General features: G+C 62.8%; 2 protein-coding genes and 1 long non-coding RNA gene across 8 annotated transcripts in view; 2 read left to right on the top strand and 1 right to left on the bottom strand.

Moving 5' to 3' along the window:
* Positions 1–12,353, top strand: part of HCN2 (hyperpolarization activated cyclic nucleotide gated potassium and sodium channel 2) — a 21,365-nt gene extending 9,012 nt beyond the window's left edge. The window contains exons 2-8 of the mRNA XM_030845686.2: positions 766–1,189; positions 2,269–2,430; positions 3,439–3,657; positions 5,022–5,168; positions 8,695–8,935; positions 9,125–9,289; positions 10,651–12,353. Of these exons, the coding sequence (XP_030701546.2) occupies positions 766–1,189; positions 2,269–2,430; positions 3,439–3,657; positions 5,022–5,168; positions 8,695–8,935; positions 9,125–9,289; positions 10,651–11,369 (2,077 nt within the window). The 3' untranslated portion in view covers positions 11,370–12,353. The remainder of the gene's footprint in view (positions 1–765; positions 1,190–2,268; positions 2,431–3,438; positions 3,658–5,021; positions 5,169–8,694; positions 8,936–9,124; positions 9,290–10,650) is intronic.
* On the bottom strand, positions 4,602–25,255 carry POLRMT (RNA polymerase mitochondrial). Of its 6 annotated transcripts, XR_004037018.3 has the most exons (23): positions 25,130–25,255; positions 24,531–24,629; positions 21,767–22,401; positions 19,414–19,544; positions 19,121–19,313; positions 17,757–17,909; positions 17,390–17,554; positions 17,144–17,299; positions 16,693–16,917; positions 15,684–16,490; positions 15,231–15,353; positions 14,807–14,929; positions 14,350–14,529; positions 14,028–14,114; positions 13,831–13,944; positions 13,685–13,737; positions 13,473–13,571; positions 12,662–12,734; positions 12,423–12,514; positions 12,275–12,336; positions 12,094–12,187; positions 5,665–5,768; positions 4,602–5,451 (listed from the first exon to the last, which is right to left on the bottom strand). XR_004037018.3 is itself a non-coding variant. In XM_030845540.3 (22 exons), exons 1-21 carry the CDS (start codon positions 25,215–25,217, stop codon positions 12,138–12,140), a joined length of 3,708 nt encoding a protein of 1,235 aa, XP_030701400.1. In that variant the 5' UTR covers positions 25,218–25,255; the 3' UTR covers positions 4,602–5,768; positions 12,094–12,137. The 6 variants fall into 6 exon arrangements, 4 of the variants coding, with proteins under 4 accessions (XP_030701400.1, XP_030701402.1, XP_030701404.1 ...); XM_030845540.3 differs by having other exon boundaries at positions 4,602–5,768; XM_030845542.3 differs by having other exon boundaries at positions 4,602–5,768; positions 17,757–17,906.
* LOC138842636 (uncharacterized) lies at positions 14,798–20,246 on the top strand. The gene is made up of 3 exons (XR_011377365.1): positions 14,798–19,520; positions 19,723–19,812; positions 19,965–20,246. It is a non-coding gene; the product is annotated as an uncharacterized lncRNA (long non-coding RNA).

Genomic DNA, 25,255 nt, shown 5'->3' with positions numbered 1-25,255 from the left:
TTATCACATGAAACATCCGAGCCGTGGCCAAGTCCCGTCCCTCAGGCTCTTCTGCCACCTGGCCCTGCGCTCTGCCGGGCAGGCCTTGGCTTCTCCCTTTTTCCCAGACGGCCTGGCACCCTGGCCTCTGTCCGGTCCCCAGCCCCCCCGGCTGCTACCTGAAATGGATGGACAGCCAGTGCCCCCTGTTCAGCCTTCCGGTGCCCCACTGGGAAGTCTGGCCAGGGTGGGGGTCCTGCACCTGGATGTCAAACTGTGGGTGTCCGGTGCCCACCCGGCACCTGCAGCCCCCGGCCGCCCAGCCACTCAACCCTCCTGGCTGCAGTTCCCACCCCCCACCCCCCCGCCCCTCCAGCTCCTCCGCTTGTCTGTCTTCCCCTCCTGGCTCGGCCCTAGTGCTTTTTGGACGGCAGCCTTGTGCCAGGCACGTTGGGCCTTCTTGGTCCTGGGAAACATTTAGTCAATTTTTGAGCGGCCTCTTGGACTCTTCCAGGTCTCCGGCTTCTTCAGGGAGAGAAGGTCAGGCTGGGCCAGAGAGAGGGACCTGGGCTGGGGGAGCCCAGCAGTGCTGTCTGGGGCTTGGGAGGGCTTCCTGGAGGCGAGGTCCACAGTAGCCGGGGCCAAAGTCTCAGCTTTGCCGGAGGAGGCGAGCGCTGGGCTGGTCTTCAAAGGCGCATGCGCGTGTGGTGGGGCAGGCAGGCTCCGCGGAGGGCCCCGCGCAAAGGTGGAGGTGTGACCGCGTGACCGGCTGCACCTCGCCCCCAGGTTCTACTGGGACTTCACCATGCTGCTCTTCATGGTGGGAAACCTCATCATCATCCCCGTGGGCATCACCTTCTTCAAGGACGAGACCACGGCCCCGTGGATTGTGTTCAACGTGGTCTCGGACACATTCTTCCTCATGGACCTGGTGCTGAACTTCCGCACGGGCATCGTGATCGAGGACAACACGGAGATCATCCTGGACCCCGAGAAGATCAAGAAGAAGTACCTGCGCACGTGGTTCGTGGTAGACTTCGTGTCCTCCATCCCCGTGGACTACATCTTCCTCATCGTAGAGAAGGGCATCGACTCCGAGGTCTACAAGACGGCGCGCGCCCTGCGCATCGTGCGCTTCACCAAGATCCTCAGCCTGCTGCGCCTGCTCCGCCTGTCGCGCCTCATCCGCTACATCCACCAATGGGAGGAGGTGAGCACGGCTGCACGTTGGCGCAGGGGCGGGGTCGTGGGCGTGGGCAGGGTCGTGATGAGCGAGGAGGAGTGGTGACGCGGATGCAGGCGTGGGGTCTGTGGGGTCGTGATGGGCTGGAGCGGGGCTAGGATGTAGGGGCGCGGGGTTGTGATGAGCGAGGGGGTGGTGATGGGTGAGGATGCCGTGATGGGACCCGGCCATTGGCTGCAGGAGGGGGGCAAGGAGGCACCAGGAACAAAAAGGCGGGGCCATGATGGGAGACTCTGGGCGGGGCTACCGGGGTCCAGGGACATGGTCACAGTGAGAGGACAGGTGGGGATACAGGCAAACGAGCGGGGTCATTGGGTGGGGCACTGGGCGGAGTTACAGGGACTGCAGTGAGGGGCCTAGGAACCTTAGGGGTGGAACCTGGGCCTCGGGGCGGGGGCGGGGGGCACGGGGCGCGGTCACAGGAGCTTGTACCCGGTGGAGGGGCGGGGGGTCACAGGGAGCGCAGCATGGACACTTAACGCATCCGCACCGCTCTCCTTCCTTCTACCCTGTAAGAGGCATACTCCACAGCCCCGGTGGCAACGGGGAAACTGAGGCTCCGAGAAGCGAAATCACGCCCCTCTCCCCCAAGTTCAGACCCGCCTCTGGACTGAGTGTGACCTGATTCCTGAAGCCCGCGGCCACCACGCGGGCTCAGAGTCGCCGCCACTGTCCAGGACAGCAGCTAGGCTCCGAGGCGGGGAGTGGGTGGGGACAAGGCTGCGGAAAGAGGCCGTGGTCCTGGGAGAGGGCAGTGGGCAGGCAACCAGGCAGAGAGATTTGGGCGCCCGGGGCGGCAGGCCGAGCAGGGGGCCATGTGCTCTAGTCTAGGGTGCTGCATTACCTTGAAAGGCAACGGGTCTCACAGGAGCGGGGGCCCCACCGGCCGCGTGGGGGGGCGTGGTGCGGTGGGGCGGCTCCCAAGGGGAGTGGGCCCTGCGGAGGGCTTCGTCCTCCCACCACCCGGGTCGCAAGAGGCCGTGGGCGGAGGCCTCTCCCTCGCACACCGTCTGCGGGACTCTCACGGACGCCGTCCCACCCGCCAGATCTTCCACATGACCTATGACCTGGCCAGCGCGGTCATGCGCATCTGCAACCTCATCAGCATGATGCTGCTCCTGTGCCACTGGGACGGCTGCCTGCAGTTCCTAGTGCCGATGCTGCAGGACTTCCCGCGCAACTGCTGGGTCTCCATCAACGGCATGGTGGTGAGCCCCGAGCCCCCCCGCCCCACATCCGCTCCCGGAGCGCACGGCGCCTGAAACACTCCTCTGGGGGTGAGCGCCCCTGTGGGCTGCTAGCCGACTTCGAGCCTTGCCTTGCAGACCCCGGGACCATGGAGATCTTTGACCGTTTGAGGGCTATAGGACAGTTTCTGCCCCCCAGGGATCGCATCATCTGCTTACTGTGCTTTGCGATGCATTCCACTTTTTAATTTGCATACATGTATTTAAAAGACAGTTTTATATCATAGTCCTCAAATGGAAAAGTGGTATCATGGGCCGTGAGAGAGAAAAATTGGAGACTCACAAGCACCTATTACTTCCTGGCTGAGACGCTGAGTGTTAAAAGCTTTCCTCCTGCACATGGGGCACAGGGCAGGTGGGCATTGATGGGCGGGAGCAGCGGAGGGAAAACCCGTGGGTGCCCAGCCGGCGCCTGGCACAGCTGCCTGGCTGAGGCAGCTCACTGTCTGGCCGGACACCCAGGCATGTGGTCCTGTTTCCTGAACGGGGCCCGCTGCCCCCTCCCCTAGCCGGGTCAGCTGAGGACTGGGAAGGGCTCCTGGTCCTGCCTGATGCCTCCCCCCTCTCCGCCCCTCTGATCAGATGCCAGTGTCCCCAACTCACTGTCTCCGGGGTCCCCGGAACTTTCCCATTCTCTTGGCCTCACAGACACTCTCATCAGAGGCTGAAAAGTGGTGGGGGCTCCTGAGCCCCCAAGGCTAGACTCTGGCCCCTCTGAGCCTCAGTTTCCCAGGACTGAAGTGGGGAGGCGGCTTCAGACCCGCACCTGCTGCTGAGTGGCTGTGACGTGTGCGCACAGCCACGTCAGCTGCCTGAGTCTCAGTCTCCCTTGGTTACCTCTGGAAGACACGGAGCTTACCACCTGGGGGAGGACGGGCAGGCGGGGCCCTGGGGGTGTGTGTGTGTCAAGGGGCTCCCTGGGGGCCGCGAGCGCCCACCCACCCGCCCCCCCCACCCGTGGCCTTGCAGAACCACTCGTGGAGTGAGCTCTACTCCTTCGCGCTCTTCAAGGCCATGAGCCACATGCTGTGCATCGGGTACGGGCGGCAGGCACCGGAGAGCATGACGGACATCTGGCTGACGATGCTGAGCATGATCGTGGGCGCCACCTGTTACGCCATGTTCATCGGCCACGCCACGGCCCTCATTCAGTCGCTGGACTCCTCGCGGCGCCAGTACCAGGAGAAGGTGAGAGGGGGCGGCACCCCACATCCCCCCAGCTCTGTGGACGAAGGAAGTCTGGAGCCTGGAGGGGGACAGGGCAGGAGGGGTTGAGGGAGACACAGGCCAAGGGAGGGGACGGGAGCCAGAGGGGTCCGAACAGGACAGGGCCAGTCCAAGGGGCATCGGGGGGCTCCAGGCCGGGGGGAAGGTCTCTGGGCCGTCTCGGGAGGGGCTGGGGTCCTAGGGTCGCTCAAGGACACGGGGAAGGCCTCTGGGGGAGCAAGGATGTCCTGGCACTTGGCCTTGGTGGGGGAACCTCCGTGGACCAATCCAAGGGCTGTGGGCCGGGAAGGGCCGAGAGAGGGCGGGTGCGACCCCACAGGCCAGCCCTTTCTGGAGGTCAGCCTCAGTCTCCCCTCCCTAAGGCCAAGGGGGGCCTGGTCCCTGGGACATCGCCCCATTGGCCCTGCACTGCTATCCGGTGGCTGGCCTTGGCCAGGCAGCTGCAAGCCCCCAAGCAGTGCCCAGCAGTCGGGTCGGCTGGGTCAGCTGGGCCTGGTGCCAGGCACCCCGGCTGTCCGGAAGCCACCAGCCTCCTACCCAAACATGAACTGGTGCCGCCACCCGCCTGCCGTCACGGGTTCCGCTGAGCTCAGGGCAGCTGTGGCCAGGCGGGGCTGGGCTGATTTCTAGAAAGATCATTGGGGAGGGGAGCCAGGGCCACCAAAGGGTCTGGGACCTCTGGGGCGGGGGTCAGTACAGCCCCCTCTAAGGGCTGGGGGTGGGGTGCTGGTGGCGGGAAAGGGTTGCCAGATGAAATTCAGGACGGGACTTCCCAGTGGTCCAGGGGTTAAGACTCCACACTGCCACTGTAGGGGACACGGGTTCCACCCCTGGTAGGGGAAGTTCTGCATGCCGTGTGGTATGGCCAAAAAAAAGGAAATTCAGGACATAGCAGTAACTTTTTTTTTTTAATTCATTCATTCATTTCTGGCTGCGTTGGGTCTTCGCTGCTACGCGTGGGCTTTCTCTAGTTGCGGTGCGTGGGCTTCTCATTGCAGTGGCTTCTCTTGCTGTGCAGCGCGGGCTCAGTAGTTGTGGCGCACAGGCTTAGCTGCCCCAGGCTTAGCTGCTCCACGGCACGTGGGATCTTCCAGGACCAGGGCTCGAACCCGTGTCCCCTGCACTGGCAGGCGGATTCTTGACCACTGCACCACCAGGGAAGTCCCCTGCCCAGGATATCCTTATCTGGGGCATTTTGGTCGTTTATCTGAAGTTCAGATCGCCCTGGGCATCTCGTATTGTGTTACTGTTAAGTCGAGGCCCACTCGGGGCGGGGGCTCGGGAGCGGCGGCCGCTGACCCGGGCCCCCCCCTGCCCTGTTACAGTACAAGCAGGTGGAGCAGTACATGTCCTTCCACAAGCTGCCTGCTGACTTCCGCCAGAAGATCCATGACTACTACGAGCACCGCTACCAGGGCAAGATGTTCGACGAGGACAGCATCCTGGGCGAGCTCAATGGGCCCCTGCGGGAGGTGAGGTGGGGGTCCGCGTGCGGAGGAGGGTCCTGGGGGAGCCCCACGGGCCCCTGCAGGAGGTGAGGGGCGGGGTGCTCACTCCAGAGGCTCCAGGGAGGGTCCTTCCTGCCCCTCCCAGCTCCTGTTGTGGCCCATGGTTCTCGGTGTCCTTGGCTTGTGGACACGTCACCCTGGCCTCTTCCTTCGTCTTCACGTGGCCTGTTCCTGTGTCTCTGTGTCCCCTCCTCCGTAAGGACACCAGCCACTGGGTTCAGCACGACCTCATCTTAACCAATCACACCTGCAAAGACCCTGTTTCCACATCTGGCCCCGTTCACACGTACCAGGGCTCAGGACTTCAGCGTATGACGGTGGTGGGCGGACAGTTCAACCCGTGACCCTCAGCAAGCAGTTACTGGGCGCCAGCCGTGTGCCCTGCCCTGTTTCCAGGGAGGTGGTGCCAGAGGGGAAGCTCTGGGAGGGACGGAGTGGGGAGGGGCTTGGGGCGACTCACAGAGGCAAGTGTGAGCCTGCGTGGCCCTGAGGAGGGACAGGAACGGGCGCTAGGATTTCTCCCGAGGGTGGAGGTGCCTCCCAGCAGGCAAGCACTGTGGCTACCTGCAATGAAAATATTCGCTGGGTAATTATTTTCATTCATTCACTCATTTACAGACAAACACGTCACAGACCACAACATGCATGAAATGCCGTGTCGAGTGTATTCAGAGTGGTGCCACCACTGCCGCCTAATCCCGCGGCCTGGCCTCCCGGCTGCTCAGGACACCCGGCCCTCACTCCCCATTCCCCTCCCGCCAGCCCCTGGCGACCTGTGTTTGATCATTACTTAGGTGTTTACATAAAGTCAAATTTACAAAACCAGATATATTCAGAAAATGCCCGTCTTCTGTCCTGTCCCTCTGCCCGGTTTCCTCCTGCTCTCTCCGTCCATTTTCTGCCTTTTTAACAAAACAAAGGCGGGCAGGCCTCCGGGGTGTCCGTGCCTGGCGCTCCCTCTCTGGGTCCTGTTATGCTTTGTGGGAGGAGCTCGCGGCACAGGGCAGAGACGAGGGTGGGGTCGGGGCCCTGCCGGTCTGTCCAGATTCCCCTCCGAGGGCGCCACGAGGGAGACGGTCCCAAAACGCCCAGGTGAGAGGTGCACCCCTCAGGTGCGATTCTCTTATTTTCCTGCCATCAGGGGCTTATTTGCATTTCTTTCTGTAAACTGTTTATAACTTTTGCTTGTTTTCCTACAGAACTTTTGGTCTTTTTGTTGTTTTTATTATTTTTTGAAAATTGGGAGCGATTTATTTATTTATTTATTCATTTATTTATTTATGGCTGCGTTGGGTCTTCGATGCTGCATGCGGACTTTCTCTAGTTGCGGCGAGCGGGGGCTACTCTTCGTTGCGGTGCGCGGGCTTCTCCTTGCAGTGGCTTCTCTTGTTGCAGAGCATGGGCTCTAGGCACGCGGGCTTCAGTAGTTGTGGCTCTCGGGTGTAGCTGCTCCGTGGCCTGTGGGATCTTGCCGGACCAGGGCTCGAACCCGTGTCCCCTGCATTGGCAGGCGGATTCTTAACCACTGCACCACCAGGGAGGTCCCTGGCCATTTTATCTTTAAAACTTGCTTACTGTGGTCTTATTCCCCCGCGTGTGGCATTTTTATGCCCTGTGCGTCAGGTGCTGCATGTATGCTTGCTGTACACAGTACGTGTTCAATGTGTGCTTGTGTAACAGAGCGAGTGTTACAGTGTTCAGTGTTTGCCTTCTGTACGCAGCAGGTGCTCCACACCTGACTGCTGTACACAGTAGGTCAGTATCTACTCTCTGCAGACATCAGGCACACAATACATGCTCGCTGTATACAGCAGGTGCCCAATACCTGCTTGCTGTACACACCCAGGCTTTAGAGGAATTTGCCCACGTTTTCTTCTCATACTTGTAGGGTTTCATTATTGGCATGTAGACCCCCTATGCCTTTGGAATTTATCGTGGAATCTGGCGTGAGGAAGGGATCCAGTCTTATCTGCTGTGTGGGGCTGAACCATCTGGCTCTGCCCCGAGACTTGGTGGGGGAGGGGCACCTTAGGCTGAAGTTCCCTCCTGCTTGGGTCTATTTCTGGACTTTTCATCTGTCCCATCGGCCTGTCTGCTCTGTGTGCGCCAAACCCACTCTGCATCGCAGAGGTTTGCGATGTGCTTCGGTGTCTTAGAGGGTGAGTTCCCCCTCCCTGCTTGTCTTTGTCACGGGCTTCCTGCTACTTCTGCTCATTTGTTCTAAATGCACTTGACTAGCCCCGGTTATCGAGAAGCGAGCCGGGCGGCATTTCCACAGGGCTCTGTGTCCTGTATCCCTGCCCGGGGAGAACGGGTGTCTTCCGTCTCGAAGATGGTGAGCAGCGCTCTCTAAGGGCACAATGTGTTCAAGGCTCTTCTGTGCCTCTGGGAGGGTTTTCAACGTTTCCTCATATAGATTTGGCCATGTCTTGGTAAACTCGTGCCATGGCATCTCACTTAGCTCTTTATGTGGGTGGAAATGGGGTCTTCTCATCCATTACGTCTTCTTCGAAGTGCCTTTCGTTTGCCTGTACAAAAGCTGTGGATTTTTTTTTTAATTAATTATTTTTGGCTGTGTTGGGTCTTTGTTGCTGCATGCGGACTTTCTCTAGTTGAGGCAAGCGGGGTCTACTCTGTGCAGTGCGCAGGCTTCTCATTGCAGTGGCTTCTCTTGTTGCGGAGCATGGGCTCTAGGGCGCGCAGGCTTCAGTAGTTGTGGCATGCGGGCTCAGTAGTTGTGGCTCGCGGGCTCTAGCGCACAGGCTCAGTAGTTGTGGCGCACGGGCTTAGCTGCTCCGCGGCATGTGGGATCCTCCCGGACCGGGGCACGAACCCGTGTCCCCTGCATTGGCAAGCGGACTCTTAACCACTGCGCCATCAGGGAAGCCCGATTTTCTTTGTAAGGTAAGCAAAGTGCCCCGTCATTAGGGCACACCCGATGGATGCTCCGTCAGGTGAAATCCCCCCATGACCCCCACCCAGATCAAATACGGAGCATTTCCATCCCGCAGAGGCTTCTTTGCCAAGGATAACCGTCATCCTGACTTCTACCCCCGTGGATTCGTTTTAAGGCTCTTGGTTTTCATGTTGGTTTTTTTAACCACTTGCTATTTTGACAAATTTCCCTTGTTACAGTTTTCCATTGACTCTTTCGGGTTTTTCAGGCAATCCCATTAATACAGATAGTAAAGAGATAGTTTTACTTTTTCCTTTCCAATTCTTACGTCTCTGAATGCTCTTCGTGTCTAACTGCATCGGCCAGTATTGCCAACACAGAGTTCAACAGTAGAGGATCTTGGGAATCTTTTCTTGATCCTGTCTTTGGTGGCGAAACCTCCAGTGTTTGCCTATTAAGATGCTGGCTTTCAGGCTAACGTGTTAAATCCCTTTCACAAACCGAAGGTCTGAGAGGTGCAACAGTCCCAAAGGTAGGGTGCGATGGAGGATCGGGTGTGCGCCCTGCCGTCACCCCCGCCTCCCACCCCTACAGGAGATCGTCAACTTCAACTGCCGGAAGCTGGTGGCCTCGATGCCACTGTTTGCCAACGCCGACCCCAACTTCGTCACGGCCATGCTGACCAAGCTCAAGTTCGAGGTCTTCCAGCCGGGTGACTACATCATCCGTGAGGGCACCGTTGGCAAGAAGATGTACTTCATCCAGCATGGGGTGGTCAGTGTGCTCACCAAGGGCAACAAGGAGATGAAGCTGTCCGACGGCTCCTACTTCGGGGGTGAGTGTCTGTGGGCAGGGGTGCTGGCGGCGGACGGAGGTCAGGGTGGGGAACCCGAGCAGCAGGAAGGCCCTGGGGCGGTGGGGGGCGGGGCTGGACTGCTCTGCTGGCTGGGAGGGCCCTGGGGACAGCTGGCTTGGGCCGCTGGGTGTGGCCCAGCAGTGAGGACGCTGCCCCGGCTGCACGCAGAGATCTGCCTGCTGACGCGGGGCCGGCGCACGGCGAGCGTGCGGGCTGACACCTACTGCCGCCTCTACTCGCTGAGCGTGGACAACTTCAACGAGGTGCTGGAGGAGTACCCCATGATGCGGCGGGCCTTCGAGACGGTCGCCATCGACCGCCTGGACCGCATCGGTGAGTGGGCCCAGCGGTCAGCCTCAGTGGCTGTCGGGGGGCCGCCTGAGGAGTGGGGTATAGGTATGGCCCAGCTGACCCTCAGGGCCCCTTCTGACCCCCGGACCAGATTCCTTGACCCACTTTCTCCCTTGGCCAGACACGGCCCCGGTTTCCCAAGGATGGGGAAATGGGTGTTTCTGCTCCCTAGGCAAATGTTTGAGCACCTACTGTGTGCCGGGAGGTGTAGATGTGGCCCATGAGGCTGACGGGGTGGCTACCCTCAGGCTTGTCACAGAGGAGGGGATGTCCTTGTGACTCCAAGTGGAGACCCAGATGGGTAGGCGTTGCCGGTGGCAAGACAGAGGCATGTTCTGGGAGTGGAGACAGCATGTGCCAAGGCCCTGAGGTGGGAAAGAGGCCTGGAGTCCAGGGACTCAGGGAAGCTGGGAGGGAGGCGGGCACCAGGCACATGAGGCCACAGGGCTGTAGAGGAAGGCGCTTGGGCTGTAGGTCAGAAGCATTGGGGAGCCATGGATGATCCCAGGCAGGGGAGGACCTGATCAGGACCTGTGCACTTTACGAGGGTGGGCATATGGAGGAATCTGGTGGCCTGGCCTGTGTGTGTGTGGGGGGGTGGCTTTGGGTAAAGGGAGAGGTGGCCGGGCAGGGGGAACCTTAGAAATGGCTAAGGACTTGCTGAAGACTAGAGCAGGATTCAGAGAGGTAGAGGCCCTTGGTGCTGTGTGTGGGAATAAAGACAGCGAATGGCTGGAGAAGCAAAATGGGGTGCGGTAGGGAAGAGTTGTTAAGACTTCCCAGTACGCAGAAAGCACTCAACGTGTTTATGTTATAAGAGGCGCTTAAATTTTTGCTCTGTACAGTATTTGCTCGATGTGTTTGCTGTATACACTAAGCACTCAACCCATGCTTGCTACGTACACGGCAGGCATTCAGCATGCCGGCCGTGTACAGGCAGGAGTCTGCGTGGGCTGCTGTGCACAGTAAGTGTCTGATACCTGCGTGGTGTACACAGCAGGTGCACGATACATGCTTGCTGTATACAGGAAGTGCTCCCTGCATGCCAGCAGGATTCGGGTGTCTCATACTTGCTTTGTGTGTGAAGCAGGTGCTTGACGTGTTTGTTTGCTACACACAAAGGTGCTTGATTCATGCTTGCTGTATACGGTAGGTGTACTAGTTCAGCTTCCTATACACAGCAGACACTTGGCATGTTTGCTGTGTGCAGGAGGGGCTCCGTTCGTGCTGGCTGTACAGGGCAGGCACTCAGATGCAGGCCTACTGCACGCAGAAGGCGCTGCACACGTGTGTGCAGCGCACAGCAGCAGGCAACTCTGACGCGCCCCCCTCCCCTAAACCAGGCAAGAAGAACTCGATCCTGCTGCACAAGGTGCAGCACGACCTCAACTCGGGCGTGTTCAACAACCAGGAGAACGCCATCATCCAGGAGATCGTCAAGTACGACCGCGAGATGGTGCAGCAGGCCGAGCTGGGCCAGCGCGTCGGCCTCTTCCCGCCACCGCCGCCGCCGCCGCCGCCGCAGGGCGCCTCGGCCATTGCCACGCTGCAGCAGGCCGTGGCCATGAGCTTCTGCCCGCAGGTGGCGCACCCGCTCGTCGGGCCCCTGGCGCTCGGTTCGCCGCGCCTCGTGCACCGCTTGCCCCCCGGGCCCGCGCCCACGGCCGCCTCGCCCGGGCCCGGGCCCGCTGCCAGCCCCCCGGGCGCGCCCTCCAGCCCCCGGGCACCGCGGACCTCGCCCTATGGCGGCGTGCCTGGCTCACCTGCTGCGCCCTGCGCCGGGCCCGCGCTGCCCGCGCGCCGCCTGAGCCGCGCCTCGCGCCCGCTGTCCGCCTCGCAGCCCTCGCTGCCCCACGGCGCACCCGGCCCTGGCCCCGGCCCCGGAGCCTCGGTGCGCCCGGCCAGCAGCTCCACGCCGCGCCTGGGGCCTGCGCCCGCCGCCCGGGCCGCAGGGCCCAGCCCGGACCGCAGGGACTCGGCCTCGCCCTCACCCTCACCTGGCGCCACCGGCGGACCCGACCCGCTGGACTCCGCGCGCTCACGTCTCTCGTCCAACTTGTGACCCTTGCGCGCCGCCCTGTGGCCCAGCCAGGCCGGGGCGGGGCTGTCACTCAGACCAAAGCCATGCCATTGCGCAGCCCGGGCCGCCCGCCCCAGAAGCCATAGAGGAGACGTAGGTAGTCGTAGTCGGACGGGCGACCCGGGCCGGCGGGACACCCCCGCCAAGCCACCCATCGCCCTGAGCCCACCCACATTGCCCCTGCCCCCGGCGGCCCCGCGCACGCGCGGGCGAGGGGGCTCCCTTCACCTCGGTGCCTCAGTTCCCCCAACTGTGAAGCGGGGACAGGCCGGCCGGGGCCAAGGGGAAGAGGGCCGTGGAGCCCCGCCCGCGCCCGCCCTCGCCCTCCAACGAGGATCTGTTTTTAAGTGCAATACTTAGCCCGCCGGCTTCCCGCTGCCCCCATCGCGCTCACGCAATAACCAGCCTAGTCCCTGTCCACGTGCGTCCGCGGTGACCGCCCCGGAGTGGGCACATACCACTCCCTCCAGCACCCCAGCGTAGGGGCGAGGCTGCGGGGGGGGGTCCCTGCCGTCATGGTGAATGTACTGACGAGCCGAGGCAGCAGCGCCCACTGCGCCCCCCACGCCCCACTAAGCCCCACGCCCCCATTCCGCGCAATAAACGACAGCATTGGCGCCCAGCCTGCCGCGTATGATCGCTCTGCCTGGACCCAGCGCGCAGCCCGCCCCTCCCCGAGGCAAGCAGCCCCCACGTGGTGACAGACCTTTATTCACACTAAGGTACAGGGAGGCAGCACGGGCCGGGCCGTCAGCTGAAGAAGTACGTGGAGTGCTTCACCTGCTCCAGGTTGAATGTCCCTGCGGAGCAGAGCAGAAGGCTGGGGGCGGGCCCTGGGGAAGGCCCCGCCCCAGCCCGGTGAGGGGCCGTCCAGCCCTGGGCCTCACCTGTCTTGGGCACAGACAGCAGCGTGTCCATCAGCCTGGAGACCCAGATGCTCTTGGAGGTCCTGAGGGCAAAGGCCGGGTGGGGGTAAGGCTGGGGCGGCCTGGGGAGGGAGCGGCCTCTGCGGTGCTGGGCTGGGGGGGGCCTCACCTGGGGTCGGAGCAGAACCGCTCAATCAGGAACCTGGACAGGTTGTGGAGAATGGGCTGGCTGTGCAGACGGACGAACTGCTCGCGACAGACCTGCGATGGGGGGGGGGAGGTGGGGGGGCGTCAGCAGCCAGGAGCCAGGCCCAAGGGGCAGGGGGACCGGGCTTCCCAGGTCAGGAGGGGATGAGGTCGGGGGCGCGAGAGCCGGGGGTGTCCGCCCTAGTGGGGGTGGGCCTGCACCTGGTTCATGACCGCAACGTCAGCGGCGTGGGTCCAGAAGCAGTCGTGCACCGAGACGAAGGTCAGGCCCTTCCTGCGGCAGCAGTGAGGGGCCCCCGTGGAGAGGCCACGCCTTGAGGTCCCCTCCCTCACAATCCACACCCCACCGCTGCCCAGCACTGGCCCAGCTCTCACCTCAAGCCCCTCCCCACCGCTCAGCCGGGGGGCCCACTGTCCAGTGACGCCCACTCTCCTCTCGCCCCTCACCCCCGCACACTCCAGCAGCTGTCTGTGCGCCACACGTGCCCCTCAGCAGGCAAGTGACAAGTTCTCCTCTTAGGAAGAAGCCTCTTTGCCACCCTACCCCCAGCTGCCACCCAACTGATTCTCAGCTTCCCGTAGGGGATGGCTGAGGCTGGGCCCCCTTCCACCACAGGGCTCCATCCCAGGGGTCCCCGAGCCACCCCAGGGGGGCACAGGAAGAACACAGAACTCCCACAGCAGTCTGGCTCAGTGCGGCCACACCCCCCCCCCGCACAGGAGCAGCCATTTCTAACAGAACCGTGAGAAACTAGACACCCTCTGCCTGCCCCGGCAGGTGCACACACGTCAAGAGCAGGCCACACAGCAGGCTGGGCCCGCGGACCCTCCGACGGCCAGCTGCACACTTGGAGTCCCTCCCCTGCCCAGTCAGCCACATCCCAACCCCTCCCTGCCTCGAGGCCTGTCGCCTCTGGGGCACCAGGTCCCCCAGACCCCCACAGCTTCGGTCCTCGCCTGACCCCATCCCCAGCGGGCGGCACCCACCGCGGCGTCCCCAGCCCTGGTGCACCTGTAGCAGTGCAGGGCCGTGAGCATCATGTGCGAGGAGTCCAGTGAGTGGATGAAGTTGGGCGGGAAGCCGTTCTTCTGCTTCAGCGTGTTGGGCTTCCTGGGGGCGGGGTGCAAGGTGGGGGACTCTGGAGCCTCAGCCCGGCCCGGCCCAACCCCAGTGGCCTCCCGGCCCAGGCGCCCCGGCCCCGCCCCCCCACCCTGTGCACTCACTGGCTGGTGTCCACGCTGCTGCTGAAGGTGAGGCTCTGGAGCCCGCCTTTGATCTGCAGGGCAGGGGCGGTAGGGGCAGGGGCGTTGAGTCCTGCCTGGCGCGGCAGCGGCGGGGGGCGGGGGGGGGGCGGGGGGGCTGCACATACCATGACCTTGGAGTCACGGTGGTAGGGCTGGATGATGGGGATGCCCAGGGGCGTGACCCACTCCACGGCCGAGCCCGTGTGGGAGATGAGCCGGGCGCTCTCGGTCAGCCAGCGCTGCAGGGACGGACACCGGGCTCAGGGGGGCCGGGTCTGGGGAGCCACGGCCGACGGGGGGCAAGGGGAGGATGAGGCCTCACCTGGATGGACCGGGTGCCCGAGAACATCTCCTGCAGGCTGTTGAACACCTGGCGCACGAGGTAGTGAGAAGCCTCCCACACGAAGTCCTGGGGAGAGGGTGAGGGGAGGGCGTGGGCGGGGCCCAGGTTCCCTCTACAACGCCTGATGGCCCTGGGCCAGTGACCTCGCGCACTCTTGAAGGGGTGGGCTCGCTCCCATGGGCCCCGCTGGAGGACCCCACGGTGGGCAGAGACAAGACCCTGTGTCAGGACCGCCTGCTGCCCAGCGGCCACCTGCTACAGGACAGTGGCCGGCAGGATCTGGAGTCTCGGCCCCGCGCACCTGGGGGAAGTCGTGGATCTCCCGGAGGCGCTTCTCGATCTGCAGGCGGCCCCCGTAGCGGGTGACCCCGTACACTACAGTCATCACCGTCTGCTTGACCACCTTGCGGCTGATGAAACCCTCCAGTACCTGGGCCACCTGCACACCCTGTTCGGCGTCCTGCCTGCGGAACACCTCCACCTGTTGGAGCAGGGGTCAGTGGGCGGGGCATCAGTGGGCGGGGCATCAGTGGGCGGGGCCCTGCCCACCCAGAAGCCTCCCACCCCGAGGCTCCTTCTCTTCCCGTGGACCTCACCATTTGCCCCCTCTGACACGTCCCCCAGGAACCCTGCCTGACTGCCGGGTCACCTGACAGTTGGCAGCCGTGGCAGTGGGGTCCACAGCACCCAGATGTTCGATAGACAGACCCGGGTGGGGCTGGGGGATAAGAGCAAGCGGGGGCGGGGTGGGTGCGCACCTGTGCAGCCACCTCACTGTACACGTCCTGCGGCAGGTCCGAGGGCAACAGGTTGACGGAGGCGGCCCCCACGCTGTCCCGGCCCAGGGCGGCGTAGTGCTGCAGGCCGTTACAGGAGCCGTCCTGGGCGAGGGGGGGAAGAGTGAGGCGCAGGGAGCGAGGGGCGGGGCAAGGCGAGCTCCAGGCTTCCCCAGCTCCGCTCACAGCGAGCTCCCTGGACCTCCCACAAAGCGGAACCGAGGCACAGAAGGGGGGGCGGCGTGCCTGCACAAGCTGCTCGCCGTGGGAGCACCAGCCTGTGCAGAGTGGGATGGCCAGGTGCCAGACACCCGGGCCATCCCTCGGCGCCTCAGCCCGAGCGAGACACCTCTGGCAGGGGCCCGCAAGGGCAGGGCATGCTCCACACCAGAGTCCCCTGGCTCACCTGGTGAACTGGGAAGTGGGAGACGTAGGCGGCGGGGTCGGGGGCGCGCACCGCCCGGGCGATCTCCATGCAGCAGGCCAGGGCTTGCCAGGGCTCATCCGCCTCCATCCACCACTTGCGGCCCTGCAGGAAGCAGCGGGCTGGGTGAGGCCAGCCCCGGCGGGGTCAGAGCCAGCCTGGGGGCACCTCCCGGGCGGGTCCAGGTGTCGTGGGGACAGGTGTGGACAGAGAACAGGAGTGACAGACCAGGGAGGGGCCAGCCTGGAGGGAGGCCTATTGCGGCATGGGAGGCTGCTGATGGCCCAGGACAGAGGGAAAGACAAGCAGAGGGGTGCCTGGGAAGAAGTAGGGGGCGGGGGTGCCTGCATGGGTCTGAGGTGGGTGCCGCGGCGGCCAGGAGAGCCAGACGGTCAGGGGTCAGGGCCCAGCTGCTGTCCTCCCCACGCCACCCACCGTCATGGGCCGGTCCGCCGAGTCCAGGATGTCCTCCATCAGCTCGTCCGCATAGTCCCGGCGTGCCTGCAGCGACTCGCGCTTCTTGAGCCCCGTGAGGTTGACCAGATGGATCTTGAGCCAGTTGAGGCCGTGCGGGCCGAGCGGGCGGCCCTGGGCGAACTCCAGCAGTGCGCGGGCCAGGTCGCTGCCCAGGTGGTTGAAATGCGGTGAGCAGGGATAGGTCCGGCCGCGGAAGTCCATGTTGTGCGGCAGCCAGAAGACACGGTGCCGCAGGTGCCGGGCCAGCGACAGGCGGTACAGCGCATCGGCGCGCAGGCTCTGCATCTCCCGTGCCACCTTGAGGCGCCGGGCCAGCTCCCGCCGCATCTCAGCCTTTTCAGCAGGCGAGACCTCGGGCAGCAAGCAGCGGCTGGGAGCCCGACGGCCCTCGGGTGGCCGGGGGGCCTCGGAGGGCGGGGCGGGCACACCCAGGCGAGGGCAGCCCTTGTCAGCGAAGAGCTGCAGCACCAGGTCCAGCACGCGCCCGTTGACCCGCCAGGCACAGTTGCCCAGCTGGGTGAGGGCATCCAGGGCACCGTGCAGCTCGGCAGGCGGGCAGCGCTCCAGCAGGAGCTGGTGCTGCTGGCTGCCCTCCACTGAGCGCATCATCTTGGTGGGGCTCAGCAGAAAGGCGCCCGAGTGGGGCGACGTCCAGGGCAGCGGTGGGCACAGCATGGGCACGTCCGTCGACTCAAAGGTCAGTGTGCGCTCTGCCGCCGTCTCCAGCAGCTGCGTGAAGGCGGGGTGAGGCTTCAGGATGCCGATCTGGGGGCGGGGCAGGCAGAGAAGGTCAGGGGGCTGCCCCAAAGGCCGTGGAGGAGGGCCCCGGGGTCCCCTCAGACGCCCTGACCCTGAGACCAGGTCTGGGGCCACAGCACAATTCTGGCAGGATCCCACCGTGGCCCAGGGGCCCTGCACCACCCAGAGCCCACGGCCTCCTCGCACGCCCGTCCCCACAGTGGCCCACCTGGCGGAAGCTGCGGAAGGAGTACACATGGTAGAGCACAGGGATGAGCGTGCCGGGGCTCCGGGGCGCTGCCAGGCTGCTGGGCATCTGCGCGGCCCGCACCAGCACCTCCGCCAGCTGCTTGCCCAGCTGCACCACCACTGACATGGGCCAGGGCTGCTCGTGGGGGGCCTCAGGCACCCCCAGTGCCTCCCAATGCTGCCGTGGCAGGCACGGTTCCGCCACCTGCGAGCGGGAGGGTGGCTCAGGGGGAGGAGAGTCTGGTTGCAGAGCTGGAGACCCCCACCCACCCCCAGGGAGGGGTGAGCTGACTGCTATCCCAGGGTTAGGTGAGGAAAATGAGGTGGAGTCTGGGGGCAAATCCAGCCGCCTCAGGAAAGGGGAGAGGAGAGAGGGGAGGGGACCTCCGCTCAACGCCTGGGTTTCCCCACCCGGGCTCCCTGGGCCTCACCTGGGTGTCGGAGGCCAGCAGGTGCAGGTACTTGGAGTAGCGCTGCTCCAGTTCCTGCACCTCGTTTCTGAGCTGCTTCCTCTTGAAGACACGCAGACCCAGCTCGTGTGCCAAGAAGAGAAGTGACTCTCCCTGCGCGGGCAGTGCCTGGAGGGTCTGGAGGGCAGCGAGCGCCATGAGCCCCGCGCTCCGTGTGGAACCCGCAGGCACACCCGCAGCAGGCCCTCCCCCCGGCCCCGCGCGCACCTGCAGCAGCATCCTCACAACCTCCTTCTCACTGAGCAGGCACAGGTACGGGAAGAGTGAGAGGCGGCCTTCTCGAGCAGCGTGGGCCTCGCTCTCCTTGGTCTCTTGCAGCTCCCGGTACAGCGCCGTCCTCCATCGGGTGCGCAGGCCTGCCAGGGTCTTCCGCTGGGGGGAGGGGGTACACAAGGAGTCATCACCGTGGCCACCCAACCCTGCAGCCCGCGAGGCCCCAGCCCTATGCCTGGCAGTGCCTGGCTCAGTGGGGGGGCGGGGGGGTGGTTGCCGTGCAGCCGGCCTCCGCCACGCGACCCTGCCCAGGCAGGGGACGCCCAGCTCAGCCGGAGCGGACCACCCCCCAGCCCCTTACCGCATGCAGGACCTCCTTGGTCAGCAGTGGAACCTTCTCCACGGACTCCACGGTGATGGTGGTGGCCATCTCCACGCGAAGCTGCTGTTGGAAGAGGCCCTGCAGCTCCTTCAGGGACAAGTGCAGCCTCGGGTAGGACACAGCGGGATCCTGCTGGTGACAACAGGCTGGTGGTGAGGTGCCGGTGCCTGACCTCTCGACCTGAGTCCCCCAGGGTTCCATCCACACCCGAGGTCAAGAAGAGCAGCTGTCCACCGTACACATGCCAGGACCCCGCCCGCCCCCCCGGCAGAATCACAGTCATTTTCCCAAGTCTCCTGAAAACCATCTATCCTTAACGCTGCGGGGGGAGCAGGGCCCAGGACAGTAAGACAACGATGCTGGTGTAACAGCATCTGCTGGCCTTGCCAGGGGGGCAGGGTGCCCAGGAAGCCAGTGCGAGTCCCCGGGTGCTGCCGTTTTCTCTGTAAACTCGCCACTGTGTGAGCGTGTGACCCTTCCCAAAATAGACAAATTAAAAATAGCAAAACCCAACACACACACTGAGAATCCAAAACATACATCTGCACAAAGACCTGTCCACAGCCACAGCAACGCGGTTCACGATGCTTAAAAGCTAGAAACGACCAAAGTGTCCGTCAACAGATGATAGATAAACACAATGTGGTCCCTCCACACACGGGAACATCACTCAACCCTGAGAAGGGGTGAAAGCCCTGACACTCGCTACAGCGTGGACGGACCCTGAGAACACGATGCTCAGTGAGAGAAGCCAGACACAGAAGGACACACAGGGTGTGATTCCACTGATGGGAAACGTCCAGAACAGGCCGATCCACAGAGAGTTAGTGGTTAGTGGTTGTCAGGGGTTGGCGGGGGGAATGGGCACTGACTGCTGATGGGGACGGGCTTCCTTTTGGGATAATGGAATGTTCTGGAATTACATAGAGATCAATATAGTAAAAAAAAAAAATACTGAATTACACTTTAAAAGGTGAACTGTAGAATAGGAGAACTATGTCCCAGTAAAAATAAAAAACCCAGTGCCTCAAGATGTCATGCTCTACTCCACCCTGGGAGGTAGGTGTGGCCTTGCCCGCTGCCTGCCGCCTGCGGAGGTAGCTGTCCAGTCTTAGAGAGGGCACACAGGCCCTGCGACACCCCGACACTCGGCCCACAGCTGCATCGCCACGTGGAAACCGAGGACGGTGCGGCATAGGCCCCCCACAGCAGCCTCCCTCCCGCCAGCATGGGGGTGGGTGGAGCCGACCCCGCCAGGAGAGACGGGAAGGGGCCAAGGCACCCGGAGACGACAACCCCCCCCCCCGCCCCCGGCAGGTGCCAGGCCACAGGCCCCAGCTCACCTTGGCGTATATCTCCCGGAGCAGCGGCGAGGTGTTGACCTGGGGCGGGGGCACGGGCGGCCGCGGGGGGGTGAAGGCGGGCTTGGCCTTGCGCACGGCCCGCAGGAGCTCAGCCCGCTCCTCGGCGCTCAGCGGCACAGCGGTGAAGAGCCCCTGCAGCTGTAGCCCGTCCTGCGCCATCTGCTTCAGGCACCTGCAGGGCACACACACCCGGCTCACAGCGCCAGTGCCCGGGGAGCCCCAGGGATCCCAGCCCCCAGCTCAGCCAGGCCACCCTACACCGATCCACCCACCTTCGGATGGTACCAGCATCCTGGTCCAGGCGCCCCATGCACTGCAGGGCAGCCGCGTAGGACTGCAGGTCCGGGGCGAGGCCGGCGTCTTTCAGCATGAAGAACACGTACGTCAGCTCTTTGAAGGAGCCCTGGGGGAACCAAGCGGGGTGAGGGCCTGCGGGGGGGCCGGGTGTGGACAGAAGGGAGGCCCCAGCTCGGCCCACAGTGCTCCCTGCTGCCCGCCCACTCCTCTACCCAGTTTCCCGGCGACCGGGCCTCCCTCCACACAGGCCTCACCGCTAACTTCCCCTGTGGTTTCTCCTCCAGCCCACTGGTGGCTCAGGAGAGATGCCACAGACCCTTCCAGAGAGAGGCATTCCCAGCACCCCGCCATGTGTCCTGCACCCTGTCTGACAGGTGCTGCCACCCCAGACCACGTGCCAGCAACTGGGTCCTAGGTGCCTGCCTGCACGGCCCGGGGTGGGGGGCAGGAAGTGGGGGCTGCTCAGTCCGGTAGTCACCAACCACAGCGGCCACTTAGCTTAGTTTAAATTAAACACTCGCTTCAGCAGCGACAGGACGCTGGAGCAGGTGAGGAACACTGGCAAAGTCACAGAAAGGCCTACCGGACGCTGCTGGTCCAGATTCAGCCCATCTATCCTACCTCTAAACGCTCACAGTAGGAGGACTTCCCTGGTGGCGCAGTGGTTAAGGATCCTCCTGCCAACGCAGGGGACATGGGTTCGAGCCCTGGTCCGGGAGGATCCCACGTGCCGCGGAGCAACTAAGCCTGTGCGCCACAACTACTGAGCCTGCGCTCTAGATCCCGCGAGCCACAACTAAGACCTGATGCAGCCAAATAAATAAATAAAAAGTGGAAACAACTTTTATTAAAAAAAAGAAAAAAAAACTCACAGTAACGTCACCACCACCATGAAAACATGCATTCGAACCTTCACAGTGTTAAGCACACACATACATGAGGTTGGAGCCCTGGATTACAGCCCTCACTCCTCCCAAGATGGGAAACCCAAGGCTCAGAGGGAAGGGGGGGGTGTGGCCACAGGGAGCACGTGGCAGAACGGGACTAAACTCAGGTCTGGGTGGCAGCCAGGCCTGCCCGACATAGGCTGGCTGCCTAGGGCCCCCCAAACTCACATCCACCTGGAACCTCAGAAAAGGGCCTTATTTGGAAACCGGGTCCCTGCAGGTGCAGGGTGCAGTTAGGATGAGGTCAGTTAGATGAGGTCAGGTGCAGTTAGGATGAGGTCACACTGGAGGAGGCCGTGTGAGCACTGAGGCAGAGATCAGAGGGACGCGGTCACAGCCCAAGGGACATCGCAGACCCAGGAGCTGGCAGAGGCACGAAGCGCCCTCCCCTGGAGCCTCCAGAGGGAGTGGGGCCCTGCCACGCCCTGACCTCGGACGTCTGGCCGCTGGGACTAAAAGAAAACAAACTTCTGCTACTTTAAGCCTCCCAGTTTGTTCATTTGTTCGGCAGCCCCAGGAAGCTCATCTAATCAGAAATATGCTGCTGTAACAGGACACTTTGTGGGGGGGACGGCAGAGGCCAGAGACCTGGGAAGGCAGACTAACTCCTGGAACTGAGTGCCCTCCTGCAAAGACAATGCAGGCAAGAAGCCCCCCGTGACTGTCGCTGTGGAGGGCTTGGGAGCCTCCCAGCGCTATCAGGCAGCTCTGGGCCGCGTTCTGTGCGTGAGTCAGCACAGCGAAGTCCCTGCCGCCAACCTGCCTTAGTGAGTTGCACCTGTGTCTCCACACAACTGTTTCCCTTGATTGCCCGGCACTAACGCTTTCCCTGCTGCTCCTCAAATGAGGTCGCAGACCCACGGGAGGGAGGGCGTTGGGGAAGTTTTCACAGCAAGGGCGCTTAAGCAACACTCCTAAGCAGCCACAGGTCAGAGGAGAAGTTGCAGGTGAAAACAGAAGACGTGGGAGAGGGAAGCAGCTAAAGTTGTTCCCAGAGGGAAATTCACAGCTGTGAATGTCTGCATTAAAAAGAAGGAGCCCACCTAGGAAACTCGAGACAAGAACAAGCCAGATGGAAAGCACTGAGGTCGCAGCCCCAGGGAGGGTCTGCAGCGCCCCTCGCACTAGAGCCGTGGTCAAGTAACCAGAAGGAAATACTCTGAACCAGAGCACAGCTTCTTCCTGCCCTTTTGGTCATTTTCACACTTTGCTTTGAAGGCCACGTGTGACTCATAATCGACAAGCCTAAAGAATTATTAAAACAATAAAAGACAAAGGCCTGAGCCCTGGAGCTAAAAGACAAGGGTTCGAATCTAAGTGCCCTCAAGTTGGCTTCTGCCTCCGACCCTGGGGCACTCGCTCCCTGGGCCCAGTCACTCACCTGGCGAGCCCAGCCAAGCATGACCATGTTGTACATGGAGAGCGTGAGCAGCCGCTGCTGCTGGGACTTGCTGTGGTGGGTGACCAGCACGTGGTGGGCCAGGGGCAGGTGGCCCGTGAGCAGGCAGCACTCAAAGAAGGACAGGAGCCTCTGCTGCTGGCCCTCCAGCCGCGACTCGGGGCCTCTGTCCGCCGGAGCCGCCGCCGCCTCGCTGCTCAGCCTGTGTGGGGCCTCCTGCAGCAGCTGTGCCAGCTGCTCCTCCCACGGGCTCCGGGGCGCCCCCTGCTCCCAGTGCTGCAGCTGGCTCGCCAGCTTCCTGCTCAGCAGTCGGGGCTCCAGGCGCAGCTGCTTTTGCCAGGCCCCCTTCTCCACATGCTTCTGCAGCTTCCCCTCCAGCCGCTGCTTGCGCTTCTCCATCAGCTGCTGATCGCTGTCCAGTTTCTGCGCCCAGCGGCTGCTGAGTGTGGCGGCGGCGCCCTTGGCCCCGGCCCCCTTGGCCCCGGCCGGGGCCTGCCTGGGTGGCTGGGCGCCGCCAGCCTCCGGGGCTCGAGCCACGGCCACCCTCTTGGCCACCCTCTTCACCGTCACCTCTGCCATGCCCTCGGCCTGCAGCTGCCGCACCCGCGCCTTGAGCACTGTGGGGCAGAGGGCGAGACGTCAGGGGACCCCGCTGCCCAGGAGGCGACAGACCTCAGCCCCGTGTGTCTGCTGACCACCGACAACGTCCCTAGACTTACCTCGTTGGCCACGCACGCCCCGCCCACCCAACCAGCACCCATCCACCCGAGCCACTCAAACCCAACGTCCCGAACAGGCTCCCGGTGTTGCCCACAACCTGCCTCTCTGCATCTTCCCCCACCCCCGCCAAGCTCTGTCCTTCCCAGCCTGAACAAAAGTCACAGGTCGTCTGTGACTCTCCCCCTCTACATGCAGCCCGTGAGCGCCTCCTCAGGGCTCTGCCTTCAAAATCCACCCGGGTGCCGGCGCCTCCCTGCCCCTCCCACCCCCACTCCATCCGTAATGGCCTCAGGCCTTTGCACGTGCCATTACCCCCACACCCCACCACCCCACACACAGACAATTCACAGCCCGCCGCTGCCCTGCGCCACTTCAAGGACAGTCAGCTCTCAGGACCTGGGGCAGTTCTGTTCTACAGAGTTTCAGGCCACTGAGCTGGTGAACAGGGAACCACCACTCCCAGGCAAACACGGGGCTCCTGAGAGCCCGTGGTCATATTTCCACCAACAGGTCCACACATAACACTGTTTTGTGAGTTCTCATCTGAGATATCTTATTTCCTATGTATTGCTAATTCACTAACATTGAACTCACAGCCAACACTCCTACATCTCACCCCTCAACAAAGCTTGTCGAACATGCAGATTTTCTACAAAAGGCACGTCACAGCCCCGTTGAGCTGAGGAAACTAGACAGCACCCCAGCACCAGGTCTGGGGCCATTTTAAACTGCAGAAACACCAACGAACAGCACAAAATGCAAAAACGTGGCACCAGATACACCCTGAAAAGGATGCCTGTTGACAGGGCTTCGCCCAGCTCCACCTCAGCTGGGAAGGTGTGCATCGGCTTTGGGGTTACAAGTTCAGCTGGTAGGAGACTTTGCAAACACAGAATCTGCGAACGTGAGGACCAAGGGTATCCATCTCCTGCCTGCACCTGTCTCACTACAACATCGGCCCCAGAGAGAGCTGGCCCAGAGCAGAAACACAGGCGCAGCCCTAGCCTCCGTGTCCGGAGACTCAGCAGACCCTTTCTGCACGTGTGGGACAGTGGCCGGCGGCAAAGCGTCGGGCAGGACACGAGGCAGAAGCAGGATGTGGGCACAGGTTTCCCTTGGAGGCGGCCGCATCCAAGCCACCTGGGGGCTGACCCAGGACAGGCAGGTGCAAAGCTCCTGATGCCAGAAGCCGAGGAGGTAGGCAAAGGCCTGGAGGTCTACGGCCCTCAGTGGGGGTCTGGAGATTATTCTGTGAGAGAGGAAACAGTTGGATGGTTCAAGGCTGGGGAGTGAGGTGAAGTGATTCAGATTTCCAGACCCTGGGCTTAGCTTTAAAATAATGAGATGGGTGAGAAACGAAAGAAGGTTGCTCTTGAAGCCCATGGGACCTGTGGCTTCAGATCTGCGTGTTTGGGGTTTTCTGAAATTAGGTGTTGTTTTTCAAAGCCTCCCCCACCCCACTCCTGGCTGCTGGACACACACTGGACAAGGGACAGGAGGGGAAGCAGGAGGCACTGGACGTCTGGGAGGGAGAGGATAGTGAGGCGGCGAGAAGGACAGATGCCCCCCCACTTGCTACAGAGGCCGCCAGGACCTGGCTGTCCATCCCAGGTGACAAGGACCACGAGTAGACCCCATCGTGCGCCCAAGCCCAGGAAGCTGAGCCAGGACCACTGAGCTTGGTCATGTCACAGCTCAAAGCCCAGCTCTGCACGTGCAGCGGTGGGTGGCCTTGAGCCAGTCTCTCCAGCCACAGATCTGGGCCTCGACTGTCTCATCTGGAAAGGGGGAGCCCCTGCTGGGACGAGGGAACTACAAGAGCTCGCTGTGTACAGCACTCGCTTCACCGTGGGAGCCCTCGGACCACCAGAGAGCGGGACCCCATGAGTCACCCCACCTTACAGACTGACATCCCTTCTCACCGGGGTCCCTGTGGGGAACCAGGGAGGCGGCTCCCAGCAGCGCTGCCGACGGGGGGACAGCGAGGAAGGGGCTTCAGGCCCCAAACCTCGGGGGTCAGGCTCACCCTCCAGCAGCTCGGCATGGCCCCAGTCCTTCCGGCGGTCCTGCTCACAAGGGCTGGCAGTCGAGCTCCTCTTACAGCCCCAGACGCCACCAAGAGCCCCTGCAGGAGAGACCAGGGAGGCTGAAGGAGGCCGGCATCAGGGGTGGGGGAGGGAGGGCCCTGACAGGGGCAAAGGAACCCTAAAGGCAGTGGGAACTGTCAGTGGTCACCGGTCTCACACTGGAAAGAAACTAACAGGACAAAAGTGAAGGGGACACCACGGGCAAAGGAAAAAAGAAAAGTGGGGCGTGGGGTAGAGGATAAAAGGTTCGTCGAACTAAGGCACAGACAATTCAAAGGTTAAAAACCCTAAACCGTAAATAGTGGGTCATGGGGCTCCAAAAGAAATCAAGGGTCGAAGATCAAAGTGCCCCGCCGACCCCTGTCCGGAGAGTGGGCCAAGGGCGAGTGAAAGCGGGGTCGAGTCACTGGGTTCCCCAGAACTCCCAAGATCAAAGGGCAAGTGTCGGAGGAAGCTGGATCCCGAGGGTCGAGAAGCCAGAGGTCACGGCCGCGGGTGGGGGGGGCAGGGCAGCGGTTCCGGGACTCCCCTTCATTACCTTCCTCGGCCAGGAGGCCGGGGGTTCCCGCCGGCCACAGGGCCCTCCCGAACCCCGCCGCGCCGCGGCCCCAGCGTACAGCTGACATGCCGCCAGCACGCGGAACCACCGCGCCGCCGCAACGCA

The sequence above is a fragment of the Globicephala melas genome, chromosome 3 (genome assembly GCF_963455315.2).
Source record: "Globicephala melas chromosome 3, mGloMel1.2, whole genome shotgun sequence".
Lineage (NCBI taxonomy): Eukaryota > Metazoa > Chordata > Mammalia > Artiodactyla > Delphinidae > Globicephala > Globicephala melas.
Note: the sequence above shows the minus strand (reverse complement) of the source record. Positions and strands in the feature narration are given on the sequence as shown.